At 40.9% G+C, this 25,230-nt stretch overlaps 2 protein-coding genes across 2 annotated transcripts; both read left to right on the top strand.

Annotated features, from left to right (window-relative positions):
* The first annotated feature begins 12,861 nt into the window (after positions 1-12,861).
* LOC120727617 (C2 calcium-dependent domain-containing protein 4C-like) lies at positions 12,862-15,722 on the top strand. The gene is made up of 3 exons (XM_040022001.1): positions 12,862-13,149; positions 13,666-14,413; positions 14,563-15,722. Exons 2-3 carry the CDS (start codon positions 13,697-13,699, stop codon positions 15,115-15,117), a joined length of 1,272 nt encoding a protein of 423 aa, XP_039877935.1. The 5' UTR covers positions 12,862-13,149; positions 13,666-13,696; the 3' UTR covers positions 15,118-15,722.
* A 3,473-nt stretch (positions 15,723-19,195) lies between these two features.
* Positions 19,196-22,949, top strand: fem1a (fem-1 homolog a). The gene has a single exon (XM_040022000.1). The coding sequence runs from the start codon at positions 19,400-19,402 to the stop codon at positions 21,251-21,253; it is 1,854 nt and encodes a 617-aa protein (XP_039877934.1). The 5' UTR covers positions 19,196-19,399; the 3' UTR covers positions 21,254-22,949.
* Positions 22,950-25,230: the final 2,281 nt, after the last annotated feature.

Genomic DNA, 25,230 nt, shown 5'->3' with positions numbered 1-25,230 from the left:
GGTGCTGCTGCAGCAGAAGGTGATGCGGCAGGGGAAGGTTGTTCATGCGGCAAATGTGACCAAACCATTGCAGTCGTCACTTCTGGATCAGCTCTTCCATCGAGGGTTGATGGTGACATTGACTACGTATCGCGCTGTTGCTGAGACACGGAGGGATACTTGGAGAATCTGACGCAAACAGCACATTTGGAAGACCTCAAGCTTGTTGAGGTCGTGCTTGAGGATGACCCAGGTTTCAGATCCATAGAGAAGAATGGGCAATACCAGTGTGCCGTACAGGCGGATTTTGGTGAAGAGGGTAACGTTTGTCTGCTTTCAGATGCACCACTGGAGAGAGGCGAAAGCTGCCACCGCTTGAGCGATTCTTGAGTGTATTTCTGCCATTGATGCCACTTTCTTTTCTTGCACCAGATACTGAGGTATTTGAATTCCCACACTAGTTCAATTAGCACGCCTTTGAGATGCACAGTAGCTGGTCACCTGTCAGTAGTAAGGACTTTGGTCTTCTCGGCACTGATCTTGAGGACATTTGGTTGAGCAAGTTGGGCGACTTTGTCGTATGTACATTAACCACCCACTTTATAAAGTACCTGTTTTCAGCACTTGATAACAAAAACGTCTAAACACATGGCAGCAACTTGGTGGATTAAACTATGTAGACATGATCAAAAAGACTTGCCGAAGTAAAACCAGAGAATCAGGATTTAGACAAAAAGTGATTTAAGTGAATGTTAAATGTGGCATGTTTGTTGGTGCCTGATGGGACTGTGTATTTCAAAAACTGTTGATCTGCTTGGATTTTCCCACACTGTCATCTCTAGGGTTTACAGAGAATGATCTGAACAGGAGAAAATATCCAGTGGGTGGCAAATCTCTGGGTAACAATTCCTTGTTGATGCCAGCAGTCAGAGGAAGGCAGCAGTAACTCAAATAGCCACTCATTACATCCAAGGTATATAGAAGAGCTCAAGATGTAAAACCTGGAGCAGAAGACCACACTGGAGGGGGAGGTCATGCCTGTCAGTTAAGAAAAGGAAACTGGGCTCACCAAAATTGGACAACAGTAAACTGGAAAAACACTGCCTGGTCTGATGAGTTTTAATTTCTCCTGTTACAGTCAGATGGTTGAGTCAGACTGTTATAAATAACATGAAAGCATGAATCTATCCTGCCTTGTATCACCAGATCAGGTTCTTTGGTAATGGTGTGGGAGATATTTTCTTGGCACACTTTGGGTCCCTTAGTTACAACTGATCATTGTTTAAATGCCACAGCCTACCTGACTATTGTTGCTCACCATGTCCCTCTCTTTTTGACCACAGAGTACCAGTCATCAGATGACTTCTTCCAGGAGCATAACGCACCATCTCACAAAGCTCAGATCACACCAACTTGTTTTTTTTTTACATGAGAATGAGTTCACCGTAGGCAAATAGCCTCTAATAGAGTAGCTGAAAAATCTGCAGCAACTCTGTGATGCTGGCATTTTGTTGAATCTGTGCCATGAAGAATTAAAGGAACTCTGAAGGCATAAAAGGAGGTCTAATCCAGTACTTATAAGGTGTACTAAAAAGACAGACTGAAACTGTGAAACAGCTATGACTCTTTACTGCGATCCCAATTATGGATTGCGAAGTGCTCCTGAGAGTCACGCTGAACATCTCCAGTCTCACTGCCCTGCTGTTACCTTTCCCCTTTTCCTGCTGCTGCTTCGCCCTATACAATAAATACCAGCAATCATTCACATTTACTCTGTGAAGTAAGGCAATGAGTCATCCACATGTTGCCCTTATAAAAGGTCGGCAAAAGCACTGTTCAGGATGTTATATACTAAAGGAGCCTTAAGGGTCCACGATTCATTTAATTCTTCTTATTAGAAATGTACTTCAGTCCTTGCCATTTCCTTTTGTTCCCCTCAAGCTCTGAGTTGATGCTGAGTAGTTAATTCGAAGACAGCGGGAAGTTTTTTCTGTTTTTTTTTTTTGCTTCTGCAGACTGTGAATTAATTAAAAATAGGCATTATAAATGGAAACATTTTTCCCTGTGAAAAGCAACAGGAAATAAAGTGTGCAGAGACACAGCAGACCTGTGATCACCTCGTGTTCAATGGCAGTGTGCTGGAAGTGTGAGAATCATGTTAAAGTGCCACTATTTTCATTTTTCACGCCAAAGTCCTAACGATGCTCTGGGTGATTGCGAACATGTCCTACACTTATGCAGTCTTCTAAAACAACTGAGCAAGAAAACAAATCCTGCTTATCTCCTTTGACTCGAATTAGACGATTAACTCCTGGAAGAAACGAGCGTCGTGGACATCGATCAGTAGTTTCGAGAAGTATTGACAACTGTTGATGGTGGAACAAAATCAAGCTTCTCTTGTTCCTCGGCCAGTCGGCGTCTGCCATGATTCATTCATCGATTTATTTATACTGGTGATGAACCCAGGCTGTTGTGTTTATCTTCTTGTCAAAAATATGCAGTGTACCATTTGGTCGATCTTCTTTTCTCTCTGTCTGTTTGAGAGACACTGTTCGTTGCCAGCATATTGTGTAAGGATTCATCATGCTGTCGTTGTCAACAGATTTAACTGTCACACACTTGTCAAAATGCCAAGCAGTCGCAAGGGATGGAGAGAGCTCACACATAAACACAAAAGTATAAATGCAAGGAGGAGGAGATCCAAAAGTAGCCAAGTAACTGAAGGAGTTCATGCTGTCTTTCAAAGAGGAGTTGGGGGGGAAGAAAGCTCAAATAGACAAAAATACTTTTTGACATTTAAAAGTACATTATAGTACACTTAAATGGTATTGGGCCAGACCTGTAAGATACGTTGTACTTTATTTGAAAAGTCAAACCACGTGTAAAATTGCCGACAAGTCTTGACTTAAACGTGGCAGAAATTCGATGCACAAACTGCACAAACAGTTGAAGTCATGTTGCCTTCAGGGGTAATTTGATAGCTTTATATGAATGTATTTGATCTTCTTTTGCCTGTTGATGAATTGTCAATACCTGTACTGATACATGTTGGTAAATGTCAGAGCCGCACAAGAATTCAGATGTGACTTGAAAAGGACAGATATTGTAAGAAAAAGTACCTTCTTTGTCTATTTCACAAGCTAGAGTGCTCAGGAGACTCGGATATGTATGGCGCTGATAATATCTTTGCTGCACACTCAGAGGTTGACGTGCTGCATGTCCTCATCGCTCTACTGGCCTTTCTTTAGTGCCTATAAAGCAGCTGGAGAATGCAGAAGAAACAATATAAAGACATCTGAAGAATTTTGCCGCATTAATGATGCATTTTATTGAGTAATCAGTAAGTAAGTACACATAAGCATGTAACTGTCTGTGGTATCACATTTAAAGGTGGAACGTGCACCAATGCATTAACATGGGAGCGTTACTTGTGTAGGTTATATGTAGGTGTGGGCTTTTTATGTAGCAGAGAAAATGTATGCTGTAAAAATAGAAACAGGAGGTATGTTATAGCTGTTGGTTCCTATTTCCTGTGCAGTGGCAGAGAATTTGATGTGACTAAACAGTGGTCATGGCACTTTTTTATCAAGAGTGCTCTCAGGAGTTACATGTGTATGTGTGTTTTGAAACTTTTCTTTCAAAATAAAACTTTGGATTGTTCATAATTTGTGGTCATTATAACCACGATGCATCCATATTACAGACTGTGGTTAAGGATGAGGGAAGTGAGGAAAGAGCTCTACAAACAGAAGTGGATGGATGGATGGATGGATGGATGGACTCAAAACATCTACAGAAGAAAAGTTGGAAATGTATCCTTCCATTTAAAACTTTAGTAGATAACCAAGCATCTCACTAAAAAAATGAATGATGATGTAATTCATTAACTACCAAATTGTGTGAAAAGTTGTGTTCATGGATGAGCTGTTTGTGTTTGGGTGTATTAATTAGTGTCAGAATGTGTGTGTGTGCAGATCGTGGACACGCTCCTTATTTGTGTGAAGCCTCATTAAAAGGGTGGGAATTTGCACTTCAGACAGGTTTTGACCATTTTTTTTCTTTCTGTTCTGTTCTATGAGCAGTAAATAAACCTTTGCTGTTCAAATGATTTTAAACTGAGAATAATTTGTGTCTATCGCTGCTTTAAGAACTAAGGACGCCTTATTTCTCGTGTGCTTTTATGCTCGTGTGCTACTTGTGAAACATTGATGCATTCTGGTTTTCTTATTCCTTTCTCGTGCACTCTATTTCTCCCAAATGTTTTACAGATGGTGTTGGTCCACTTTTCACTTTTTACATGCTTCATCTTGTACTGTCTTCACCCCCTCTCCATCTGTCTTCTCTTTTTTTTCCGTCTTCTTCCTTTCCTTTTTTTTCCTTCTTGTTTACTTGTTGTGCACACTCATGGCTTCTGGTCGGTTGGTCTGTATATGTGATAATCCTCTAACAAATTTATCATCATAACTTCGAATACCAACACTAAGCAGCTCCAGATCCACTCTGTCTTCAGCTGCCTGCGCTTGGTGTTTGTTTACCTCCGTGCAGCCCCTAACCAGATGGGCTGTTTGTCTCCAAGCCATAAAGAAGATATCAGTACAGCAACGGAACGAGTCTTGCGCCAGCCAACATGCTGTTATCTAATAATGTGTATTTTCTGCTCAGTGACACAGTAACTTACGACGTGGTAGTAGTAGTTTACACTGGGATCTTTTACATGTGATGACAGAGATATCGCATTAATGACAGCGGATATTTTTGTTAAAGAAATGTTAGATTCTCAACATCTCCTGTCAGTTATCATATTTTGTCTGCACTGCGAATCACTGTGAAAATGATTATTTTTTTTATGTTTGGATAGTTTTGATACAAAGTAATATCAATCACTGTATCCTTGATTTTAATAAATATGTTGAATATCGCTGTGTAACAATAATAAATGTTTGGATTCTTTCCAAACTAAGTAAAATCCTACTATATGAACATGACTCAGCTCACTACCATCCTCTCATCTCAGCCTCAGTGGGGCCATGACTCACACTGAAAGCTTCTGACTTTATTAAGGGCTATTATCTTATGTGCTCACATTATATATAATTCAATATTCTATATTACAGGCCATAATTACTATAGTCTAGCACTGAGGCATCTGCAGCTTCCATCCAGTGAAGCAAAATCAAGATGGAAGACGTGACAGGTTTTTGTTAACTTTTTTAATACTGAGTCACTAAAAATATACTTGGAACAATGATGAACAAATATAGGAATAAAAAGAGATTAGCACAAAGTACAGTAAAAGTATCTGAAAAAAGTTTTTAACTTGCAAACGTAACTTCAGGGAAAATTAAATCTTAAATCTTCTTCTTATTTCGGCTGTTCCTTTTAGGGGTCACCTGCAGTGACGTTAAAGAAGGTTCACCAAGCCATTCCCAAAAACAATTTCAATCTTAAGTAGAAAACATTCACATCAGCTGTCAATCACCCAGTGGCACCTGCAATTTTCTAATCTTTAAAGGACCAGATCATTTTATTTTTTTCCTTATACTGTACATGTACACGCATCCACCTGCCAGAAACACAGAAATGTTCATTTAATGAAACTATAATTATTCAAAATAGGCTTAGAAAATAGACTAAACAAGCTAGAGTTTGATTTGGGACAAATTTAGTGTGGAGGAAAATGCTTGGAATCATTGCTCTGAATGAATAAAATGCAATTATAAGTTGTTCTGGGACAAGAAAGAGTGGAAAATGCAAAAGCAAAAGTATTTATTCATCTCGTGAAATTCTGAAATAGAAATGTTTTAAAATGCCTTATAGAAACATAGTAATGCATGCAGCAATAATCCCTGTGACATTTCATTTGACATTTACTTTAAGTTTTCAGTACTGTTTCTCTGAGAAAAATTCAACCCTCAACATTGACTACGCCAGTAATGAGAAATCAATCTTCCGTTCCCGTTATACTTCTGGCACATCTTGTGCAAAGATGAGTGAAAAGGAAGAGACGGAGATGCTATTTTCCCTCTGATGGGGGACCAATTTTTGCCCATCAGGCCAATAATAATGACGGCCAAATAACATCCAGTGGTGAATATACCCTAATGAAGGTAATTCTGCCAAAACGTGTGGGTGGACTTTTGCATTTCAGCTATTGTCTACGGTCTCCTGTTTTTAAACCACATTTGTTCTGAGATAGGTGCTCTCTTTTTCTTTTTCTTTTTCTTTTTAAATCATTGGATTTCATTCATCAACCTGTATTGTAAGAGAATCACCTTATGAAAATCCACTGACAGCTATATAAAGTTATTGGGGCGATATTTTTTTAGATGTATAACACATCAGAGATCATAGTAACTGCGTTCAGCCTGTGTAAAGCATCCAAAATCAATAGTTTGAAAAAAGTTATGCATAAAAATACTATAAAGCATTTTAATATTGGGCAAATTGTGCTTTGAGATAAATGTTAACATTGACATCTTACTCACAACCATGGTATGTGGTAATAATTAGGAAGCATGTTTACCATGTTCACAAGGTCACTTTAGTGTGTCAGAATCCTGGTAGACTGAACATGAAATATCTGATTGTGATGCAAAATAAAAGAGTCTACTAAAAGGGATTATAATGGATCATACATATACATGATCCCCAAGTCAGAATCACATTTCTGTACAGCATCATCCTCTAAAGATTCCCTAATTGGGGTCTGGGGACCTCAAGGAGTTACTGACCCAAAGCCAAAGTCTTCTGAAAATAATTTACAATAAAATCACAAAATAATTCAATATCCATTAAAAGTGAATTTGTACACATGGGGACCATTATGCAAATAAAACAGCATAATGACTCTGTTACTGTGTCTTCCATCCTCATCTTTGGACCAGGTGAGACTGGAAAGAGACGTCATATTTTGCCTTTTTAATGATTTCCTCTTAAATGAAGAATTTATTTCAAAATCCTTTAACACACAGTCATGAATGAGCAGGCCCCATCATATGGCAAAGTCCTCACAGTACCATATTAACCTATTGGAGTACTTTGCTCTCAAAGTGCAGCCTTACTTGTGGTTCCAAAAATAGAAAGAGAGGCAGGGCTTTTAGCTGTCAGGCTGCTCTCCGGTGGACGTTTGGATTCAGGAGACAGAATCTGCTCTACCTAAAGGCTCCAAGGGCTTAAAAGTTTCATTTTTTGGTGAAAGGTTTTATATTTAGGGCTGGATCAGATCACCCTAAACCATCTATTAGTTGTGCTGCTTAAGGCTCAAGTCTGTTTTTATTGTAAAACCGGATATGTGCTAACATTCAGCCCTCCAAAAAATGAATAGCAGGTACCTCAGCATATGTTATGTGTAAGTCAGATGCTGACTGGTTTGAATTGTGTTGGAACAGGAAAAAGGGTGACAGTGGAGTTCAGCATGAATGGGAGAAACATGACAAAAGGCATCAAAGAAAATCAAAAACTGCTCAAAATCATCAAAAACTGCTTGAGAAGCACAGACAGGCTGAAGTCGGCAGTTTTCTTTGTTTGCTTTTAAGACTTCATTTCAGCTCTGTTTACATTAGCTGGAAGGCCAAGAAATAAACTAGAAAGTGTGGCCCACAGGCTCTTGTTAGTGATATGTAGATATCAGTCTACAAAGCTATCTGTCAGCGCTGCGTAAGACCAATGTAAAAGCATGAAAAAGCCTTCTGGCTGCTGGGGGATTTCCAGTGATGCAGAGCTCTATTTCACTCCCCTACTTTCATTTCCCATGTGTTTATATGCCGCGTGTTGTTCTACTGCGTGTTGTTAACTTTTGCCTTCTCGCTCCCATAGTTTGTGTTTTGTACTCTCTCCGTGCTCCTCTTTTCAGTCTCCTCATTCCTTTTACTCCCCACTTGGTTACACACTCCATGATGGACGGATGGTTCTGATGGATTTCTCTTCCAGTTAAAAATCACCTTTTCCTTCACATCATGGCCAAAGGTTTGCTCAAAGAGAGTCTGATGTAATATAGTATAAAACACAGTTTTACATCAGGGCCAATAAGGTTTGACAAACCCTGCTCTAGAGGGTTTTTGCAGCAAATTTTAAACAATTTTATTCAATAGTTGTTAAAATAGCCTCTATAACAGGATAAATGAAGAGTCTGACCCAAAAGAAAGCTGCTTTTAGTGAAAGGTCACTAAAATCAGCTGGATTCCTCCTGCAGGTACGCATACTAAATGTCTTGATCATACAATGGTTGTAGAGATAGTCCAGTCTGGACCTAATTGGTGGATTGTTATACAAGCACTGACATCCATAAGTGCTAATGTGAAAGAAAAATAATAACAGAACAAAAAAATAATAAAAGAAAAAAGCCGAAATGATGGAGGACACATCAAACAAATGTTGCAATAGGTAGAACTAAAAGCCAAAACAGATAAACAAAATCCCACTGCTCATAAGAATGGCTCACAATAACAATACATTGACAGTAAAGAAAAAGCCCACATTGATTCCACTCTGAAACATGATTGGTGATTATCTGGATGAGCTGATGCTTAGCTGAAGTGATATGAGTAGCTGAAGACAGTCAACAGCTGACACTTAATTGGAGCAAAAAAAAAAACTATGCTGAGTTCGATCCTGTAGGTTGGTTGCAGAGGCAAGGAAGAATCGGTTAAGTGAGGAAGGCTTCGTTATAAACAGAAGCACAAAAGCATCGGTCCAATTAAAACTGACAGAGGTACACGATCCTGCTCGCTTGTTTGTGTCTGCGTACACAAATGTCTGTTTACTGTGTTGGTATGATTTGTGAGAGAAGAGTTTTAGAGAATAATATGTATATATGGAGAGAGAGAGAGAGAGAGAGAGAGGGACAGAGAGAGAGGGGGAGATTATAAAGTAGGTCGAGTTTCGTATATTTTAACTGCCAATATTAGAAATCAAAAGAGCCCAGCATTTATCTTTTCTCACTTTATTCTAATGTGTTGTGTGTGTGTGTGTGCAACATTGCCAGTATTTAGGTAACACACATGTTTTCCTTTTAAACAACAAAACAGTGCAGATTGAATCTTTATTCCTCTGCATTACACATAGTTCAGAGCTGGATTGAATGTGTTTGTCTGACTGCTTCTGAAGTATCTTTATTTTCTAACGTTTGTGCTAGTTTTAATGGTTTCTATTGTTTTATTATTTATAAACTTTTTAGAAATAAAATCATATAATATCACACAACCCAGTTAAATCACGTTCACTTTGACATACTTTGAGAATATCATGACTGCAGTGATACTGTACAAGTTTAAAATTTTCAAAATAATAGTAGTAGTTCATTTAGAGGTGTTCCCTCTGCTATTCTCTGAGATACACTCTTCCACAGTGCTTCTTTGTCCCTTCATCCCTAACCAGTCACGGCAGACGGCTGCTCCTCTGTGAAGCTGGCTGTGCTGGAGGTTTCTTCCTGTTAAAAGGGAGGTTTTCCTTCCCACTGCTGCCAAGTGATTGCTGATAGGGGATCATCTGTTTGCTGGGGTTTCCCTGTATTATTGTACTGTCTTTACCATACAATATAAAGATCCTTGTGATCTGGTGCTATATAAATAAAGTTGAATTGAATTGAATTGAATTGAATGTATGGTTAAACAGTTGCAATGCTTTTTATCCACTATCATCATATTTTTTTTGTTCTTATTATTATTTTGTGTTTTTTATGGAATAAATTGAAAACCTCACTGGACTGCTCGATTGCAGTACATGTCTGTCCTCCGTGCAGGGATAAAACATGCATTTCCAAATGGGATCAGTAAATAGTTGCCTGGCTTAATGTCTGCGTTCACAGCTAGACCAGTGGATAATTCATACAAATCTAATGGCTCATCATTTATCTATAATTGACAACGGTCTACTTTCAGAAAAAAAAATAGCATGAATGGCTCTCATTTACATAATTATTTCAGACCTATATTTAGTTCTTTGTAAATGTCCCATTGGCACAAATTACAGCTGAGACTCTTGAGTATTGTTGAGTAAGTTCACACATCTGCATTGGTGGGTCATGTGAGACTATATTTTCCTTTTTTTTAAGCATTAAAGTATAAATGTTCTTGCTGTACATCCAGAAAAATGGTGAATGCAGATCGTTCTCACACGCCTTCTTCCTCTGCTTTCCATGTGAATCCCCTCTGTCTGCTGTCAGGCAGTAAAAATATTAAATATCATCTATTAATATATGTCTGAAAATACTTATTGAGTTTCATCATAATTAGATCAGGTCAAAACTTATACCAAGGCTCAAATGTCTTCTCCTACTCTCTACTCTGCTAATTCACATTTTCTGAATGCAGTTTTTTTATGAGAAAAATGGTTAATAACTATAATAATCAAATGACTTGAAAGTATATACATTGAAATAAATGTTAAAAACTAATTGGCTTTTATCTCCCAGGTACAGCGCTCATGTGTCCAACTGGTAAGACCTGTTGTTCACAATTGTGCAGATTGAGGTTTTGACTAAACTGATGAAAAGAAATAGTCTTTTAAAGGCAAATGACATGGAAATAAATTCAGTGGTTTAATAACATAAAGACAAAGGTTTGCTGTTGGAGACAGGATTGCCCACTTTCACTGTGAATCAAGCCAAGCAGATCCGATTCTGACCACAAGGAGATTTAAGGATGCATGTATCAGACCCTACGGCGCCTTTAACTGCAACAGTAGTTTAATGATCCTGTCACGTAAGGCCACGTACACAAACACACATATAGTCTTATATCTGCTTTTGCTGATAGGCTTAATGTATAATGATGGGCAGACTTTCCAAATAGTGAAAACAACAAGTCATACACACATTAGAAATGTTTGGCAAGGTCTGGCTAGATTGTGGATTTTTGCTTTAATATTTATATCTCCAAGGTATTCAGCTGATTCTCTAAAATGGCTTTGTATTTATTGGCCGTTTTTAAAACCCTGCAGAACACCGACTGGTCCAAATGACTCCTACGAGATGGCTGCTCATACCATGACAGATCCACCTCCATGTTTAACACCTGGCAAAAGACACTGTGGGTTGAGTTATTATTTTTTTATTTTTTTTATTTGGCTGTCTCCAAACAAAAACAGGCCCAGATAAGACAAAGGCAAATTGTCAATTAATGTTACTTTTGCATTGTTCAGGGTTTTTTTTTATTTATTTATTTGTTTTACCATTAAATATTGTAGATCTTTTGAGCAGTACATGGTTACAATTGAACAAATGCAATGTTTTCAGGAAAAGTGTCTTGACCACATTCAGGCTTTCAGAGTTGTCTTTCTTTTTTGTTTTGTTTTCTTAGACTTCCCCCATTTCAAATTATGTAATTTTGTAGTTTTGTGATCAGATCTACTATCCAGGCTTGGCATATTTCAGATGCCTTATGTTGTTTGGAAAACTCAGCAAGTGACTGGCTCTGTTTCACACAGGAGATGCCTTTATTTTTAGCTTTCAAGAGCACGAAATAAATGTATAATTCGGTTGTTGTTTTACTATAGTCCATTCATTTGCATTCATACCCCAGCTCACACATAGCAGAGGAGATATTTTTGCCATTCAATAATGAAAATTTAAATCAACTACATTAAGAAAAGAAGAGACTGTGAGTTATTTGAAAGCTTTATAAACTGTGGCAATTTGAAAATATAAATAAAATCCAAAACGGTGAGAAAAAAAAGAGAAAATCGTGAACTGACACAATCAAAAAAACTGGGGGGATGAATGTTGAAAAGTACTACTAGCAATACTGTTTTTTTTTTTTTAAGGTCTGGTATTTTGTTATGAAGCACTTTGTGATATTTGTCTTTAAAAGTGCTACAGAAATAAGAAAGAAAATAGAAATAAAATTTTACTTAACTCAAACATACTAAAGTAATTTGATGATCGTCCTTGATTTCTGATTCGTTCCTGATTTGGTGATTGGTTAATTGGTTTGAAAATGTCTACAACTTAAGTCCAACAAAGTGAAGATGCTGCTATTAGAGGAGATGAAGAGAGGCCAAAAATCTTGGCAGGTTAGAAAGTAAAGCAGTGAATATTTGTACCTGTACGTTTATTATTATTATTAGTAGTAGTAATAAAGCTTGTTTGTTTTGTTATTTTCTTTTTGGGGGTTTTGTCAGCCAATATTTTCAACATGTTGTTTCAGCTCTAAGTATCCTGTGCTTCATTCATCTGATGTTCTCCTTTGATTTGCCTTCCTCAGATCAACAGGAGTTCCATCTCGAGAGAAACTGAAGGCAGCTTTGCCACAGGTCTATGTCAGAGTTTTTGGTACAGAGAGCAGAGAGTCATTGGATCCGAGCTCTTGTTCTCTGGCAGTATATCAGACTCAGTCCATGGTTAAACAGTGGAATTTTAGAGAAATATTCAATGCCTAAGCTTCAAAATGTAATACTGTGAGGTCTTTTTCATTAGTTGAATGTGATGCATAGAAAGGAGGAGCTAAGTGGTCATTTGCCTCAGTTTAACTTGCTTTCTGATGGTCATTAAAATTGTTTTTCATTGTTTTCTTTCTCTCTTTTTAAAATATATATTATGACGTGTTTTCTGTTTTCCCGTTTTTTACTTCAGTTTCTCTGCGCGAGCTTTCCCCTGCATCATCACTGGGAAATGAGTTTCAGATGGTTGGTATAAATGCAGCATATTGTCAGACCATATAACGCTCAGTTTGCCATCAGGAAGTCCAATTAAGGTCCCCTGTTTGCATGCATTAGACCCATGTAATACACGGTGCACTATCTCACAGTCCATTAGAGACTAGCTCTCACGTGAGTGCCAAATGCAATCACAGTGTTCTCTCTAAAATCCAACGAAGCAGTGAGATATAAAACCCACATAATTTGCAACACTTTGTGGGTGATGAAGCAACAGCTTTCAAAATGAGTACCCCCACCGCCACCCTCCCCTTCCATGCCTGCGCCGGGAACAGTTTCATGGTAAATATCATGGGAAGGCTTCACGATCATCTCATTGGCTCAGAAGTCAGAGACCCCATCATATAAAACGAGAGCGACTGGTCTAACAGCCCTTTCCCACTGGCGAGGGTAGTGGATCACACTTGGGCTCCAACTGTCGGGAAAATACCTTTTACGCACAGAGTGTCTGGAAAGGTTAAGCGAGTCCGCGCGCCAGCGATCAGAATTTTTGAAGCGAAAGAGTCATACAGCCAACAGGTGGGTTTATTCGGCTGCAGCTGTGCAGCGCAGCGGGACTTAACTTGGCTTTATCTGGTGGGGAAAAGTTATTTAGACTCGTCTTTGCGCATGCATTTATAATATTACTTTGAATATTTGCGTTTTCGGTGATTTAAATGACTGCGGAGTGATGAAAAAATAGTTAAACTTAATGAAAACGTTTTTTTTCGCATTGTTCGTTTAAATTATCTAGATGAAATTTAATTTTAGCTCGTGTTCTCACTAATTCCACATTCATTAAAGTCTTCTTTGTAGCTGGTTAGATAAGCGGTTTTTTTAATTGTTTTGTTTTAATGCTACTTCTGGTTTAAAGGTTTAGTCATCATTTCACTCACCCGCTGAATCTGAAGCGTATTTTTCTACTGAGGTGTAAAGGGCAAAACAAATTTGATCTAGGGTTAATGTCTTCTGGGAACCCACGTTTGAACTCCGATCAATGGATGCGTTTCTTTTGATTCTATCTGCCTTTTCTGTGCATCACTCTTCTCTTAATAGAAAAACTGTTAGCTGGGGCGTCTGAGTAGGCATGTGGCTATTGGAGAAGCTCCGCAGTGGGACTCAATCCCAGCCTCCGCAGACAACAGAGGCCATTCCTGTTTCTGTGTATGCCAATGTACTCACTCCAGAGAAGATTCCCGATTTCTTCATCCCACCCAAACTTATCTGCTGCCCCCCAGAAGAATCTGTCACCCCAGAAACTCAGCACTGCTCCAAAATCAGACCCTCAGCCTCTGACCATGCCATCTGCAGCCAGAGCCCCAGAGCTAGGAGCAGCAAGAACCCCTGCAGCCCTCGCCTCTTTTCCCGCAATCTCCAGAAATCAGCCAACCGGCACATCATCCAGATAGAGAGCGCTGATGAGCCTGGTGCTGGATCTATGGACAGGGTCGGTATTGATGTAAACACTAATGCTGACCCACAGTCACAGACTGCAATGTCTCTGCCATATGTCCCAAAGGCTCAGACCTCCTATGGCTTTTCCACCCTGATGGAGTCTCCTCATACCCGACGCAAGGAGAGCCTTTTCCACAGCGACCCCAGCAGCCCTCTCACCTCCCCAAACTCCCAGAGGCGCTCCCAAGGGGGAACCCTACTGGCCCCGGCTGACCCCAACCCCTACCGCTATTTCAGCGGTGGTGAGAGTGACACCTGCTCCTCAGCCGAGTCATCTCCCTTTAACTCACCTCTCCTTTCCCGATCTGCCTCTCTCCTGCGCTCTATTACACAGGAGACACAAGCCAAGGTGAGGACTTGTGCTCTATATGCTCATGTATGGCCACGATGTATAATTCAAAATCATCAGTGAGTGTGTAACAGTTTTTTCCTCCTAGTTTGATTCAGCTAGTGGCTTATTTCTGTATGTTTACAGTTGCTTTTCCTCTCTCCCCCAAGGTGTCTCGTGCCAAACGCTCCCTGGCACGCCACAGTTCCCTCTCCACTGATGAATGCAGCTCAGCAGACAACAGCCCCAACATGCAGCGCCGCCGAATGCGCTGCCCTCCCTCTCCCGCCTTCCGTGGATGTAAAAGCGGTGGCTTGAGGGGAGCAGCGGCATCGGACCTCTGTCAGCGCGAGCACACTATAAACCTCAACAAGGGGGGGAAACTGAGGCTGAGCACTCACTATGACAGGGAGGCAGCCCGGCTGAGGGTGCGCGTGCTCGCAGCCGAGGCCCTTTACGACAGGCAGACAGACCTTAAAAGCATCAACTGCTGCGTAGCACTCTACCTGAATCCTGGTAAGAAGCAGAAACAAAGGAGCACCATCATTAAGAACAGCAGGAATCCGGTGTTCAATGAAGACTTTTTTTTCGATGCTCTGCCTCAGGCACAGGTAAAGACTCTGGCCATGAAAGTAAAGGTAGTGAACAAAGGAACCAGCCTGAAGAGAGATGTGCTTCTTGGAGAAAGAGAAGTGCTGCTCAGTGAGCTGCTCGCAGGCCTCTAGGGAGCCCCTGTCAAGACTCTGGCGGACACGAGCTGGTCCACACCTTGAGGGCCCCCAGTCTTTTTATCCCACCTCGCCCTTCTGACAAATACTGGACAGGAGCAAGCACACAGATGACAAGGAAGATGTTTCTTCCACACTGGGTTATATATGCGCACAGAAAAAAATGAAGGTCTCTGTTAAAGTCTCGCTTTGCCAATTCTTCAAATTCAAAATTAGGGGCAGCCCACAATAACCTATAGGCTTATCAGTGAAGTGACTATGTGAACAGTGGGGCTGTGATCCTCGCTTGTGCGTATTTCTCTTTGAGTATTGAGTTACAAACAGTTTTACTCTCACCGATGAGCATTGTATTGTGGCTCAGTGTCATATCAGTTGGTATGCAATCTTGTTTAAGTTGGAGTTGCTTATTGTTTCGTAATGAATGCAGTGATATTATCTGTAAGCATTTGCACGTCACTGTGGAAATTAATAATGGCTCTGTGTGCTTGAGAGAATTTATATATAGGGAAGATATTCGATTTTAATTGCTAGTAAATGTAATGTTGATATGACTGTTGTTTTGTGATATGCTTTTGAACTCACGAATAAAAACCATGCTAGGGCTTTTGTCTCGCCTTGCACTTTTTGTCTGTGGTTTTTGTCTTTGAATTAACCCCCAGGATCACATGAAATCCCCAGAAATGATAATAAACCTCTCATTTTCTCACTCGAGTTTTAAATTATTGCAAACAACCCTCAGGTGGGGTCCTCTGAGCCAGGCACAAGCTGGGTGTCATTTGTGAGCCTTTTGATTCCAAATACCCCCCCCAACCCCAATATTGTTTCTGTGTGCATTCAAAATCCCTGTTTAATTTTAAAAGCATGTTTCCTATTCAGTCCTGCAGTGAGTTTCAAATAGTTATTAAGAAGGCTGGTGGTAATCACAGTTACTGGCACACACTTGTCTTTCTCTGGAAATAATCCGTCTGCACAGGGAGGTTATTGGTCTCGATTTATGAGTTCAACATTTGGGTTGACAAGTGGAAATGTATTTGTGCTACTATAGGATAATAAAAAAAAAATGTAGAAGACACACTGCAATCCACACTTGTACATTTGGCAGACATACATGGCAGAAGTCCCACTACTAAAAAAGAAAAAGAAAAAATATCAAACGTGGACTTTTGCCTCCTCTGCTGGTGCAACAGCAGAATGACATGCAAGTGAGCTAAATCATCAAAACGTCACTTCATCTTTATAAAATAAGTGCTGAGACAGCCTTTGTTTCAATCACCACCTGCCCCCCGATATATCAGGCAGACAGTTTGGTGACCCAGAGCAGAAAATAATCCAGGATTTCATTAAAAATGTAAAAACTTGGGAGACGACGCTCAAGTTTGTGCACAAGAGTGATGACCTCTATTTATTCACTGATATAAGCCTGTGGGAAACATTCATCTGTAAGCTAAAAGGAGATGCATTTCCTACAAACTCAAGAGCAGAGCGATAAAACTCAAAGAAAATTAAGTGTGTTAGCTGCCGTAGTGGTAATACTCAAGAAGGGAAATTATGAAACTTGAACCATCTAATAACCTCCTAACTGGAAAAAAAAAAATCCAGAGCTCAACAACAGCTTACAAATGAAGATGAAGGGTCTTTTTGTTTTTAACTTGAGGTAATCAAAAGCAGAAATTAAAAGTCCTGATTGTTTCTGTGAGTGCAGTTGTTGGTTTGAGGTTTGCGGGTCTCGCTGGAAAATCTTCTCACACATGCATAAAGACATTTCCACACGGCAACCAGGGTCCATCAAAAATCTCCTTATTCATTAACAGACTGTTTGCAGCACAGTCAGATGGTTTTTAAAAAAATATTCAGCTCTGACGACTTAAAAAACAAACAAACACTTATGTAAGCATAAAAGCTTTAATTAATGTGACCAAATAATGTCTTCTCCCCCCCCAAAATGTTACTTTTATGATTTCATGAGACAGACTGGAAATGATATTTTTAAGAGGCTTTAAAAGAGAAGCACAGTGGAAGCTTTTATTTGCATTCAGACTGCGTTTCCTCTTCATGTTTTACTGTATGCAAGGACTGAAAATGACTGCCGTGTAGCAGCATTTATCCTCTGAATTCATTTAATGTTTTAATCCAGTCACTGCTCAACCATCAGCTATAGCAACTCTCCATGCCACGGTGTATTTATACATATGTTATATGTTTCCAGTTTCCACTTTACAAATAAGATAAAGTCATATGAAGCACGTAGGCTACAGATTTTGGCACTGAACATTCAAGTCAATACTCTGGCCCCTAGCGTTGAGTAGGAGGACAGAGTGATGTGACCTAACAACTGTTGGGATCAGTGGTGTAGGTTTCCAGCTCCTTACTGTTTTCATTTGGATTTTTTTTTTTAACTAAAAATGAATCTCATCCCTGCTGTCAAATTTAAAACAGGTTAATGTTATGGGGATAACACAAAGTAATAATCTTCCAAAGTAATATGTAGTCATAGTTAATGGCAAGTAGGGGATGATGGTGACTGTTTGCTCACAGTGCAGGAGGCCTCGCTGCCTGTGAGATAGGATTCTGTCATTTGATTATTCAGTGATAATCATTAGATTTAGAATATTATGCTATTTAATTCAGACTGACTGAAACTCCTGATTTGAATTAAGAGCTGGTAGGATTCATGCACATTCAAAATGTGCATGCAGACAGTCACAGTTCGGCACAACACAGCTAAAGGAGGAGAATCCAACATTTCAGCTGCCTGCAACAGGAGTTTTTTGTTTATCTGTTTTGTTTAATTTTATTGTTATTTATTTATTTTTCATCGTTTTTTTCTCAAAACTGACCTAAGAATCATGCAAGCTTAAAAAGATACCTGACTTAAGGGATGAACTAGAGAACAAATTTTAAATTGTCTCTTTTGGTGCTTTGTTACTCTCAGACTGTCACAAAAACAACAACTACTTTGACTGACTCTATGAAAAATGCATAAGAAGATCCCACAGATCCCATCATCTTCTTATTTCAAGGTGAGCCCCACGGAACTTTCAGGCAAAAATGTGACATCTGGGCAAGATGTGCAGGGTGTCCTTAAAATGTTTGAGGAAACCAGACCAAGTGGAGGATGAAAGAACTATTTACAGCAAATGAACAGTATCTGAAAGTCATATTCTTAAGAAGCAGAAAAAAAATCCAGCAATGACCTGACACAGAACCTGAGAGATGCATCTGACCCTTTGGTTCCTCCATCTGCTGTTCAATGACACATCATCACAAGGACTCAGTGGCTGGCTGTCAAGAAGCCATTCTTAAGGAAGGGAAACAGGGGGAAGGCTGACGTACGCCAGATCGCACCTGGACTGAAAATCAGTGGCAACAGGTCTGATGGAGTGATGAATGTATATTTGCATCCAAATTTCCCTTCTTTATTTTTTTTTTTGTTCAAATCATCATTAATATGTATGAAGAAGACATCAATAAAACACGGAGAAGGATTTTCATCCACCACATGGAAAGAAACTGATTGGTGCCAATTTTATTTTTTTAGCGTGACAATGAACCAAAACATCCGGATAAGAACTTTGATTGTCCTATTCCTGAATACTACTTAAAGAAATTGAAAGAAAGCTCAATTAAGGCTGAGTTGAAAAGCAAAACAAATATTGATTCTGTTCGAAGTTTTGTTTGTTTTTGTATATACACTTTTTCCTCGCAAAATATAAAGAAATGAAGAGCGGCTCGAGGCTTCTGCACAGTACTGTATAATAACGGTGTACAGTTTTGTGAGACTAAACTATATATCAAACACAGCATATGTTCCACCAGCGGGTGGATTACACCGACTTTTATTATAAGTAGCCACTACCGTTTTCATTACAACTCTTTTCGGGTATACTTGCTTTGTAAGCGCGGAATCAGCTGGAAACACTGCGCTTTGTTGGTGCGATCACCACAACAAACGAACCCATCAGCTGGCAGCTCTTTAACTGACACACATCACGGGAAATGTAGTTTATCTTCCAGGAAACGCCTCCTGCTCTTGAGAACTGGAAATTCCCCCAACACTACATCACCCACAATGCCTCACCGTCATCGTAAACATAGACCTGTCAAACAACATAGACGCCATCTTGACAGCACCCTCAAAATGGCAGAAAGATGTGAGCTAGAAACCGAGTCCAAACTAAGATCTCAGCGCTCTGCTATTTAAAACCAGTCGGCGCCGTTTTTCCCCAACCGCGGGTGGTTATGGAGTTGGAGCCCAGCGAGGCAGCACAGAGCCTGTAACATGGATATATCGACGGCGGTTTTCAACGCGGCCAGAGATGGTAAGCTGAAACTTATCCAGAAGTTGCTGAGCAACAAAAGTCCAGAGGAGCTGGAGGCTTTGGCTGAGGAGAAAACACAGGGGGGAACCCCTTTGCTGATAGCCTCTCGATACGGACATTTAGAGGTGGTGGACTACCTCCTTGAACATTGTAAAGCGAATGTTGAACTCGGGGGTTCGGTGAACTTTGACGGCGAGACCATCGAGGGGGCTCCGCCGCTCTGGGCGGCTTCGGCAGCCGGTCACCTCCTTGTGGTGAAGACGCTACTGAAACACGGTGCCTCAGTAAACAATGCAACACTAACTAACTCAACGCCGCTCCGAGCTGCCTGCTTCGACGGTCACCTGGAGATCGTCCGCTACCTGGTGGAGCACAGAGCCGACATGGAGGTCGCCAACCGCCACGGCCACACCTGCCTCATGATCTCCTGCTATAAGGGCCACAAGGAGATAGCCAAGTTCCTCCTGGATCGCGGTGCGGATGTTAACCGCAAGAGTGTGAAAGGAAACACTGCCCTACACGACTGTGCCGAGTCAGGTAGTCTGGACATCATGAAGATGCTGCTGAAGTGCAGTGCCCGCATGGAGAGAGACGGATACGGGATGACCCCGCTCCTGGCCGCAAGCGTGACGGGTCACACCAACATAGTGGAGTACCTCGCCCACCAGCCTCGTACCTCCAGAGAGGAGCGCATTGATGCACTTGAACTCCTAGGGGCTACTTTTGTGGACAAAAAGCGTGATCTGTTGGGAGCCATGAGGTACTGGAGGAGGGCGATGGAGCTGAGGCAGCCAGGGGAAAAGACCGGTTCTCTTGCCAAGCCCCCACCCGGTCCCCCGGTCCCCGCCTATGGCTGCGCACAGGAGGTGTGCACTGCAGAGGAACTCGAGGCTTTGATCACCGACCCGGATGAAATGAGGATGCAGGCCCTGTTGATTCGCGAGCGCATCCTGGGCCCGTCCCATCCAGACACGTCTTATTACATCCGCTATAGGGGAGCTGTGTACGCTGACTCAGGCAACTTTGAGCGCTGCATAAGTCTGTGGAAGTACGCTTTAGACATGCAGCAAAGCAACCTGGACCCTCTCAGTCCCATGACAGCCTCAAGTTTCCTGTCTTTTGCAGAGCTCTTCTCGTTTGTTCTTCAAGACCGGGCAAAAGGCTCGCTGTCAACACGCATCACCTTCCATGATCTCATGACTGTGTTGGGCAAAAGCGTGAGGGAGGTAGAGAGAGCTGTGGCACAGAGGGATAATCCCCCAGAAGCTCCTCAGTTCACCAAAGCCCTCTCCATCATCCTCCACCTCATCTTTCTACTGGAGAAGCTCGAGTGCAGCCCGGAGCAGGAGCACCAGAAGAAGCACACGGTGTACCGACTTCTAAAGCTGAACCCCCGAGGGCGGAGCGGCTTCACCCCCCTGCACATGGCCGTAGACAAGGAGACGACATCTGTCGGCCGCTACCCGGTAGGCCGCTTCCCCTCCCAGGCGGTGGCTGCACTGCTCCTAGAGTGCGGCGCGGACGTTGATTCGCGGGACTGTGAGAACAACACACCGCTGCACATTGCTGCTAACAACGGTTGTCCGGAGATTATGGCGCTCCTCATGAAGGCTGGAGCTCACTTCGATGCCACAAATGCACAGAGGAAGACGGCCTACGAGCTGTTGGATGAGCACAGCAGCGGGCACCCGGCCCTCTACCCGCTAAACTACGTCACCCTTCAGTGCCTGGCAGCACGTGCAATCGAAAAGCACAGACTGCCCTACAGGGGACTCATCTCTGAAGAGATGGAGGCTTTCATTGAGCTGCACTGACTTCCACTTCTGCATCAACCGCCCCCTTCTTCTGAAGAGGCATCCCAGCAACTACTCTTCCCGTTCTCGCCTATTCTTTACTGTGACCTGACACAAACTATTCTTTTGGGGTTTTTTTTTTTGCTCGACACAAGTCTCCTCTTGACTTCTGCTCCACTGCTGACTGTAACCAACGTTTTTATCAGACCAAACCAATAGCAATAAACATCCAACCTCTGGGCTTAAGTGTCTGCCAGAGGTCTGGTCAGTTGTTGCTTTATTCTAACACAGACTTTTAAGGTGATTGTTGGTTTCCACTGCTACTTAATGCCGGGTGAAACGTTAACATCATATAGACTCTATTGCATCTCCTCTCAGCGTCTCCCTCTAAAACGAACAAGCAAAAAGGGAGCGGTACAAGCTGATGGGGGTTTGTGTGGGTTTGCTAGTGGCTGAAGTGTATGAGAAATGGGCTCGTTCTTACTGACACAAAGCATCTGATCAAAGTAGCCAGATAACATGCATGAAAATGAAGTGTGACTGTGGTAGCTCACTTGTTGTTTAGCAGATTCATTCAGAAAGGAAATATTTGAACAAACTCAACGAGTCGCTGGCATTTTTTTTTTTTTCTTTTCTTTGTGCCTGGTTCTACTTGTTCGCATTCAGCGTGTACCATCTGTTATGTTTCTCTGACGCTGGGAAGGTGTTGAAAGTACTGTGCCAAATGTTCCGTTACAAACTGTAAACCGGTGGCAAAATGGCAAAAGCAATGAATGTTTTCTTCCTGATTACAAGCAAAAGTAATAATATGAAGTTACAGACATGAACCTCTGAGCTTGAGGAGAACATTGACTGGACTGTGACAGTATTTTGTCAGCCTGCTGCATCGTTTCTGTCAGGCTTTTATGACTTAGTAAAAAAAAAAAAAGAGACAGGTGCCATTATTTAACACTCCCCAGTCTCCAAACAAGATAACCTATGCAGTTGTTAATATTATTCCAAAAATTGTGAAGCTAAAAGTCGCTGCATGAACACGATTTACATGTTGTTTTTGTTTTTTTGGGGTTTTTTCCCCTCTGTTGTACATGTTCATCCTAATATGATGACTTAAATGATTGGGGCTGCTTCTTTAACAATAATTTGGTATCTACTGAATATTTAAATCTAAGAATGTTTTCTTAATTTCTACTTATGTCTGAATGAACAGTTTCTAACAGAGCCTGACGCGTACCTGCGTGCCTCCTCCCAGGATTATGAAATCCACAAGAAAGACATCCAAGTTAATGCAAAAGAAGCAGCCTCATGACGTTTGCGGGGACAACGACGGACTTTTGAGCGCGCTCTCGTCGCTATAAAAAAAGGCACAAATCAACTGTCGAGGATCATGTGTTGGTTTTTGCCTTGCAGTGAATTTTCCCTTTAACACAGATGCAGTTCACAGAAAACAAAAAGGAACAGATGGCTCTTTGGCCATTCCTGCATCTCAGTCTTATATTTAGTTGTTTTTCTTGTGTTTTCAGCAATATTTTATTTGTCAGTCTGTGTTAAGCACCACTAAAAAGTTGAAATACACACTGAAGAGGCTCTGGAAGATCCTAAACACCTTACATTCAGGCTCTAAACTGTCGCTGCCTTTGTCTTTCCCAGCAGATTTGCGATAACTCAAGATCAAAAGTGTGTTGGAGATGCCTGAATAAAATTCAGTGTCACAACAGAATCCCTGTATGTCGGCTCAGCGTTCCTGTGACTCTTGTCTGTGTGCAAAAATGTGAATGAGAGTTGTTCTTGACTTAGGCTGGAAAGCTGGAAATGAATCCCAGTTTTCGATGTCTTGATTTTAATTATTCAGTCTGAGCGCTGCTGCTCACATGGCGGCAGCGTTTGCATTGTGATAGCAGCAGGACATAACAGCCTTACCATGCCATTGTGACAGCCAGGTCCATGAAATGATCTAATTTGGACACTGGAAGTGACATTATCTTGGAGTGCACACGTATCAAAAACAAAATCTGCGAGCTCTCATTACGCAGGCTTTCCACAGCTCACATAAACTCCAGCACCCTGAAATAAAGCATAACAGAAACTTGATCTTTCAGAGTCCTGCACTCTTAAAATATAAATAGAGTGCAATTAACGTCACTGCTGCAGGGTAGTGCTAGAGACAGGCCACTTACCCTGCTAATTTTAGGGATCTTTTGCCCTAGCTTCCACTCTGAAAATGGGAATACTGTAATGCTATACAGTCAGACAGGCAGGTCACAGGGTGACTGGCAGAGACGGCGCACGGACAACAGAGACGGCATTATTCTTATAGTAACAGACACAATATTAGCTATCCATCGATAAAAGCTTAACCTAACTACGTTAAATCGGGCAGTGTGGTGGCAGCTAGCCGAGAAACACCAGGTGGTAAATGTAGCGTCCACCCTGCATAACAGTCATGAAATAAGAAACTGTGAACACTGACGTAATCCACATGGTCTCCCATGGCTGACCTGACCCCTCTGTTAAAGGGGAAAATGGTCATTAACTTGTTGTGTTAGATAATAACTGTGGAAGTAGCCCTTCTTCATATAAGATATTTACAAGTGGTAATATTGGGATAAATAGAAGAGGAAAGTGTATTTTTGGTACTTAAAGGCAAAAAAAAAAAGGAAATCCCAAAGCTCGGCTTCCTTTTAGGAACTTATCTTCTGCAAACTGAAGAGACTTGGCATAGAAATACTGACATACCTAAACCTGGAGTCATGAATTTTCTTTGTTCATATTTCCATCCTCAAGTAAATGTAACATCATATAATAGTAACTTCCCACTAGATGTCACTAGCAACAAAGAAAATCAATCAGACAAGAAGTCTTTTGTTCCTTTAAGATCATGTGAAATGCTCAGAAATGTAGCTCTCAGGCAGAAATGGTGGTGGTGGGTTGATTTTCTTTTTCTTTGTGTCTCTTTCAGCAGAGAGTCTGACTCTGACAAAGAAGTCTTTGTACCGATAGAGAAACAGAATGAGCTGTTGAGGATGGCATTTATTTGAAGAAAAAAAAAAAAGAAAATGTAAGCACTAAATGTGCATTTTTAGGTAAAGAGGAAAAGAAATCTTGGTAGATGGGAGGCGCTGAGTCTTTTTGCAGGGTTTTCTATGGGGGTCAGCAGAAAGGTTAATATAAAACCTCCTTCGTGACATCCTCAGGTGCCATGCCAACGTCCAGCACCACACTCCAACACCTCACGATCTGCCCTTGTGGCTGTTGCTTTTGTCATGCTGCGTGACCCAAATAGCACCAGATCATTAAACTAGATATAACAAAGTCCTATGTTGAACTATTTCAATTTTGCTTCAGGTTAAAGAATAGTGCTTTGTTGCCCTGTTTTTCATTTTTTTTTATTGATATTTTAAATCAAATTTATGGGCAATTGTGGGCAACGCCAGAAACAAAGATAAGCTAATACACCAAATTGGTTACATTACACACACATTGTTTAACTGCAGGCATTTATCCTGATAATTATATTTCATTTGATTCATTTCATACATTAACCTGTTCGGCAGTCACTTCCATATATTTTTACCGACCCTTTGCTACTGTGATATTGATTAAATCCCCTGAAAACCATTTTTGATATATATGTACTGTAGATTAAGAAAACCAATGATAAAAGTGCACACATTTGACCCCACTGATATAAATGATCAATGAATCCACCTTTGTTAATATAACAGGACTGAATAAATTATAAGGAACAGCTCATTTATAATAGACTACTGCTAACTCCAGCCTAAAATAGCCAAGAATACCAGTACTGGTATATATGATGTATACGTATGCATCAAGAGATAAACATCAGCCGCTGCTACCAGAACACTCCTTCTCATCAATATCGGTTGATACTGATGCTCAGCCAGTGATGTAACCCTAAAGTAAAGGTAAAACTAAATCAGCAGCTTAAATGAAAGCTGACCATAACCTTGATGAACGTGGATTTGTTGCACTGTTGT

This window comes from Simochromis diagramma, unplaced genomic scaffold, assembly GCF_900408965.1.
Source record: "Simochromis diagramma unplaced genomic scaffold, fSimDia1.1 OVJJ01000205.1, whole genome shotgun sequence".
NCBI lineage: Eukaryota > Metazoa > Chordata > Actinopteri > Cichliformes > Cichlidae > Simochromis > Simochromis diagramma.
This window is presented reverse-complemented; position numbering and strand designations above follow the sequence as displayed.

Coding starts and splice junctions, on each gene's coding strand:
- LOC120727617 (XM_040022001.1), top strand. CDS start 13,697: ATGTGGCTATTGGAGAAGCTCCGCAGTGGGACTCAATCCCAGCCTCCG. Junction 14,414..14,562: donor CACAGGAGACACAAGCCAAG/GTGAGGACTTGT, acceptor CTCTCCCCCAAG/GTGTCTCGTGCCAAACGCTC.
- fem1a (XM_040022000.1), top strand. CDS start 19,400: ATGGATATATCGACGGCGGTTTTCAACGCGGCCAGAGATGGTAAGCTG.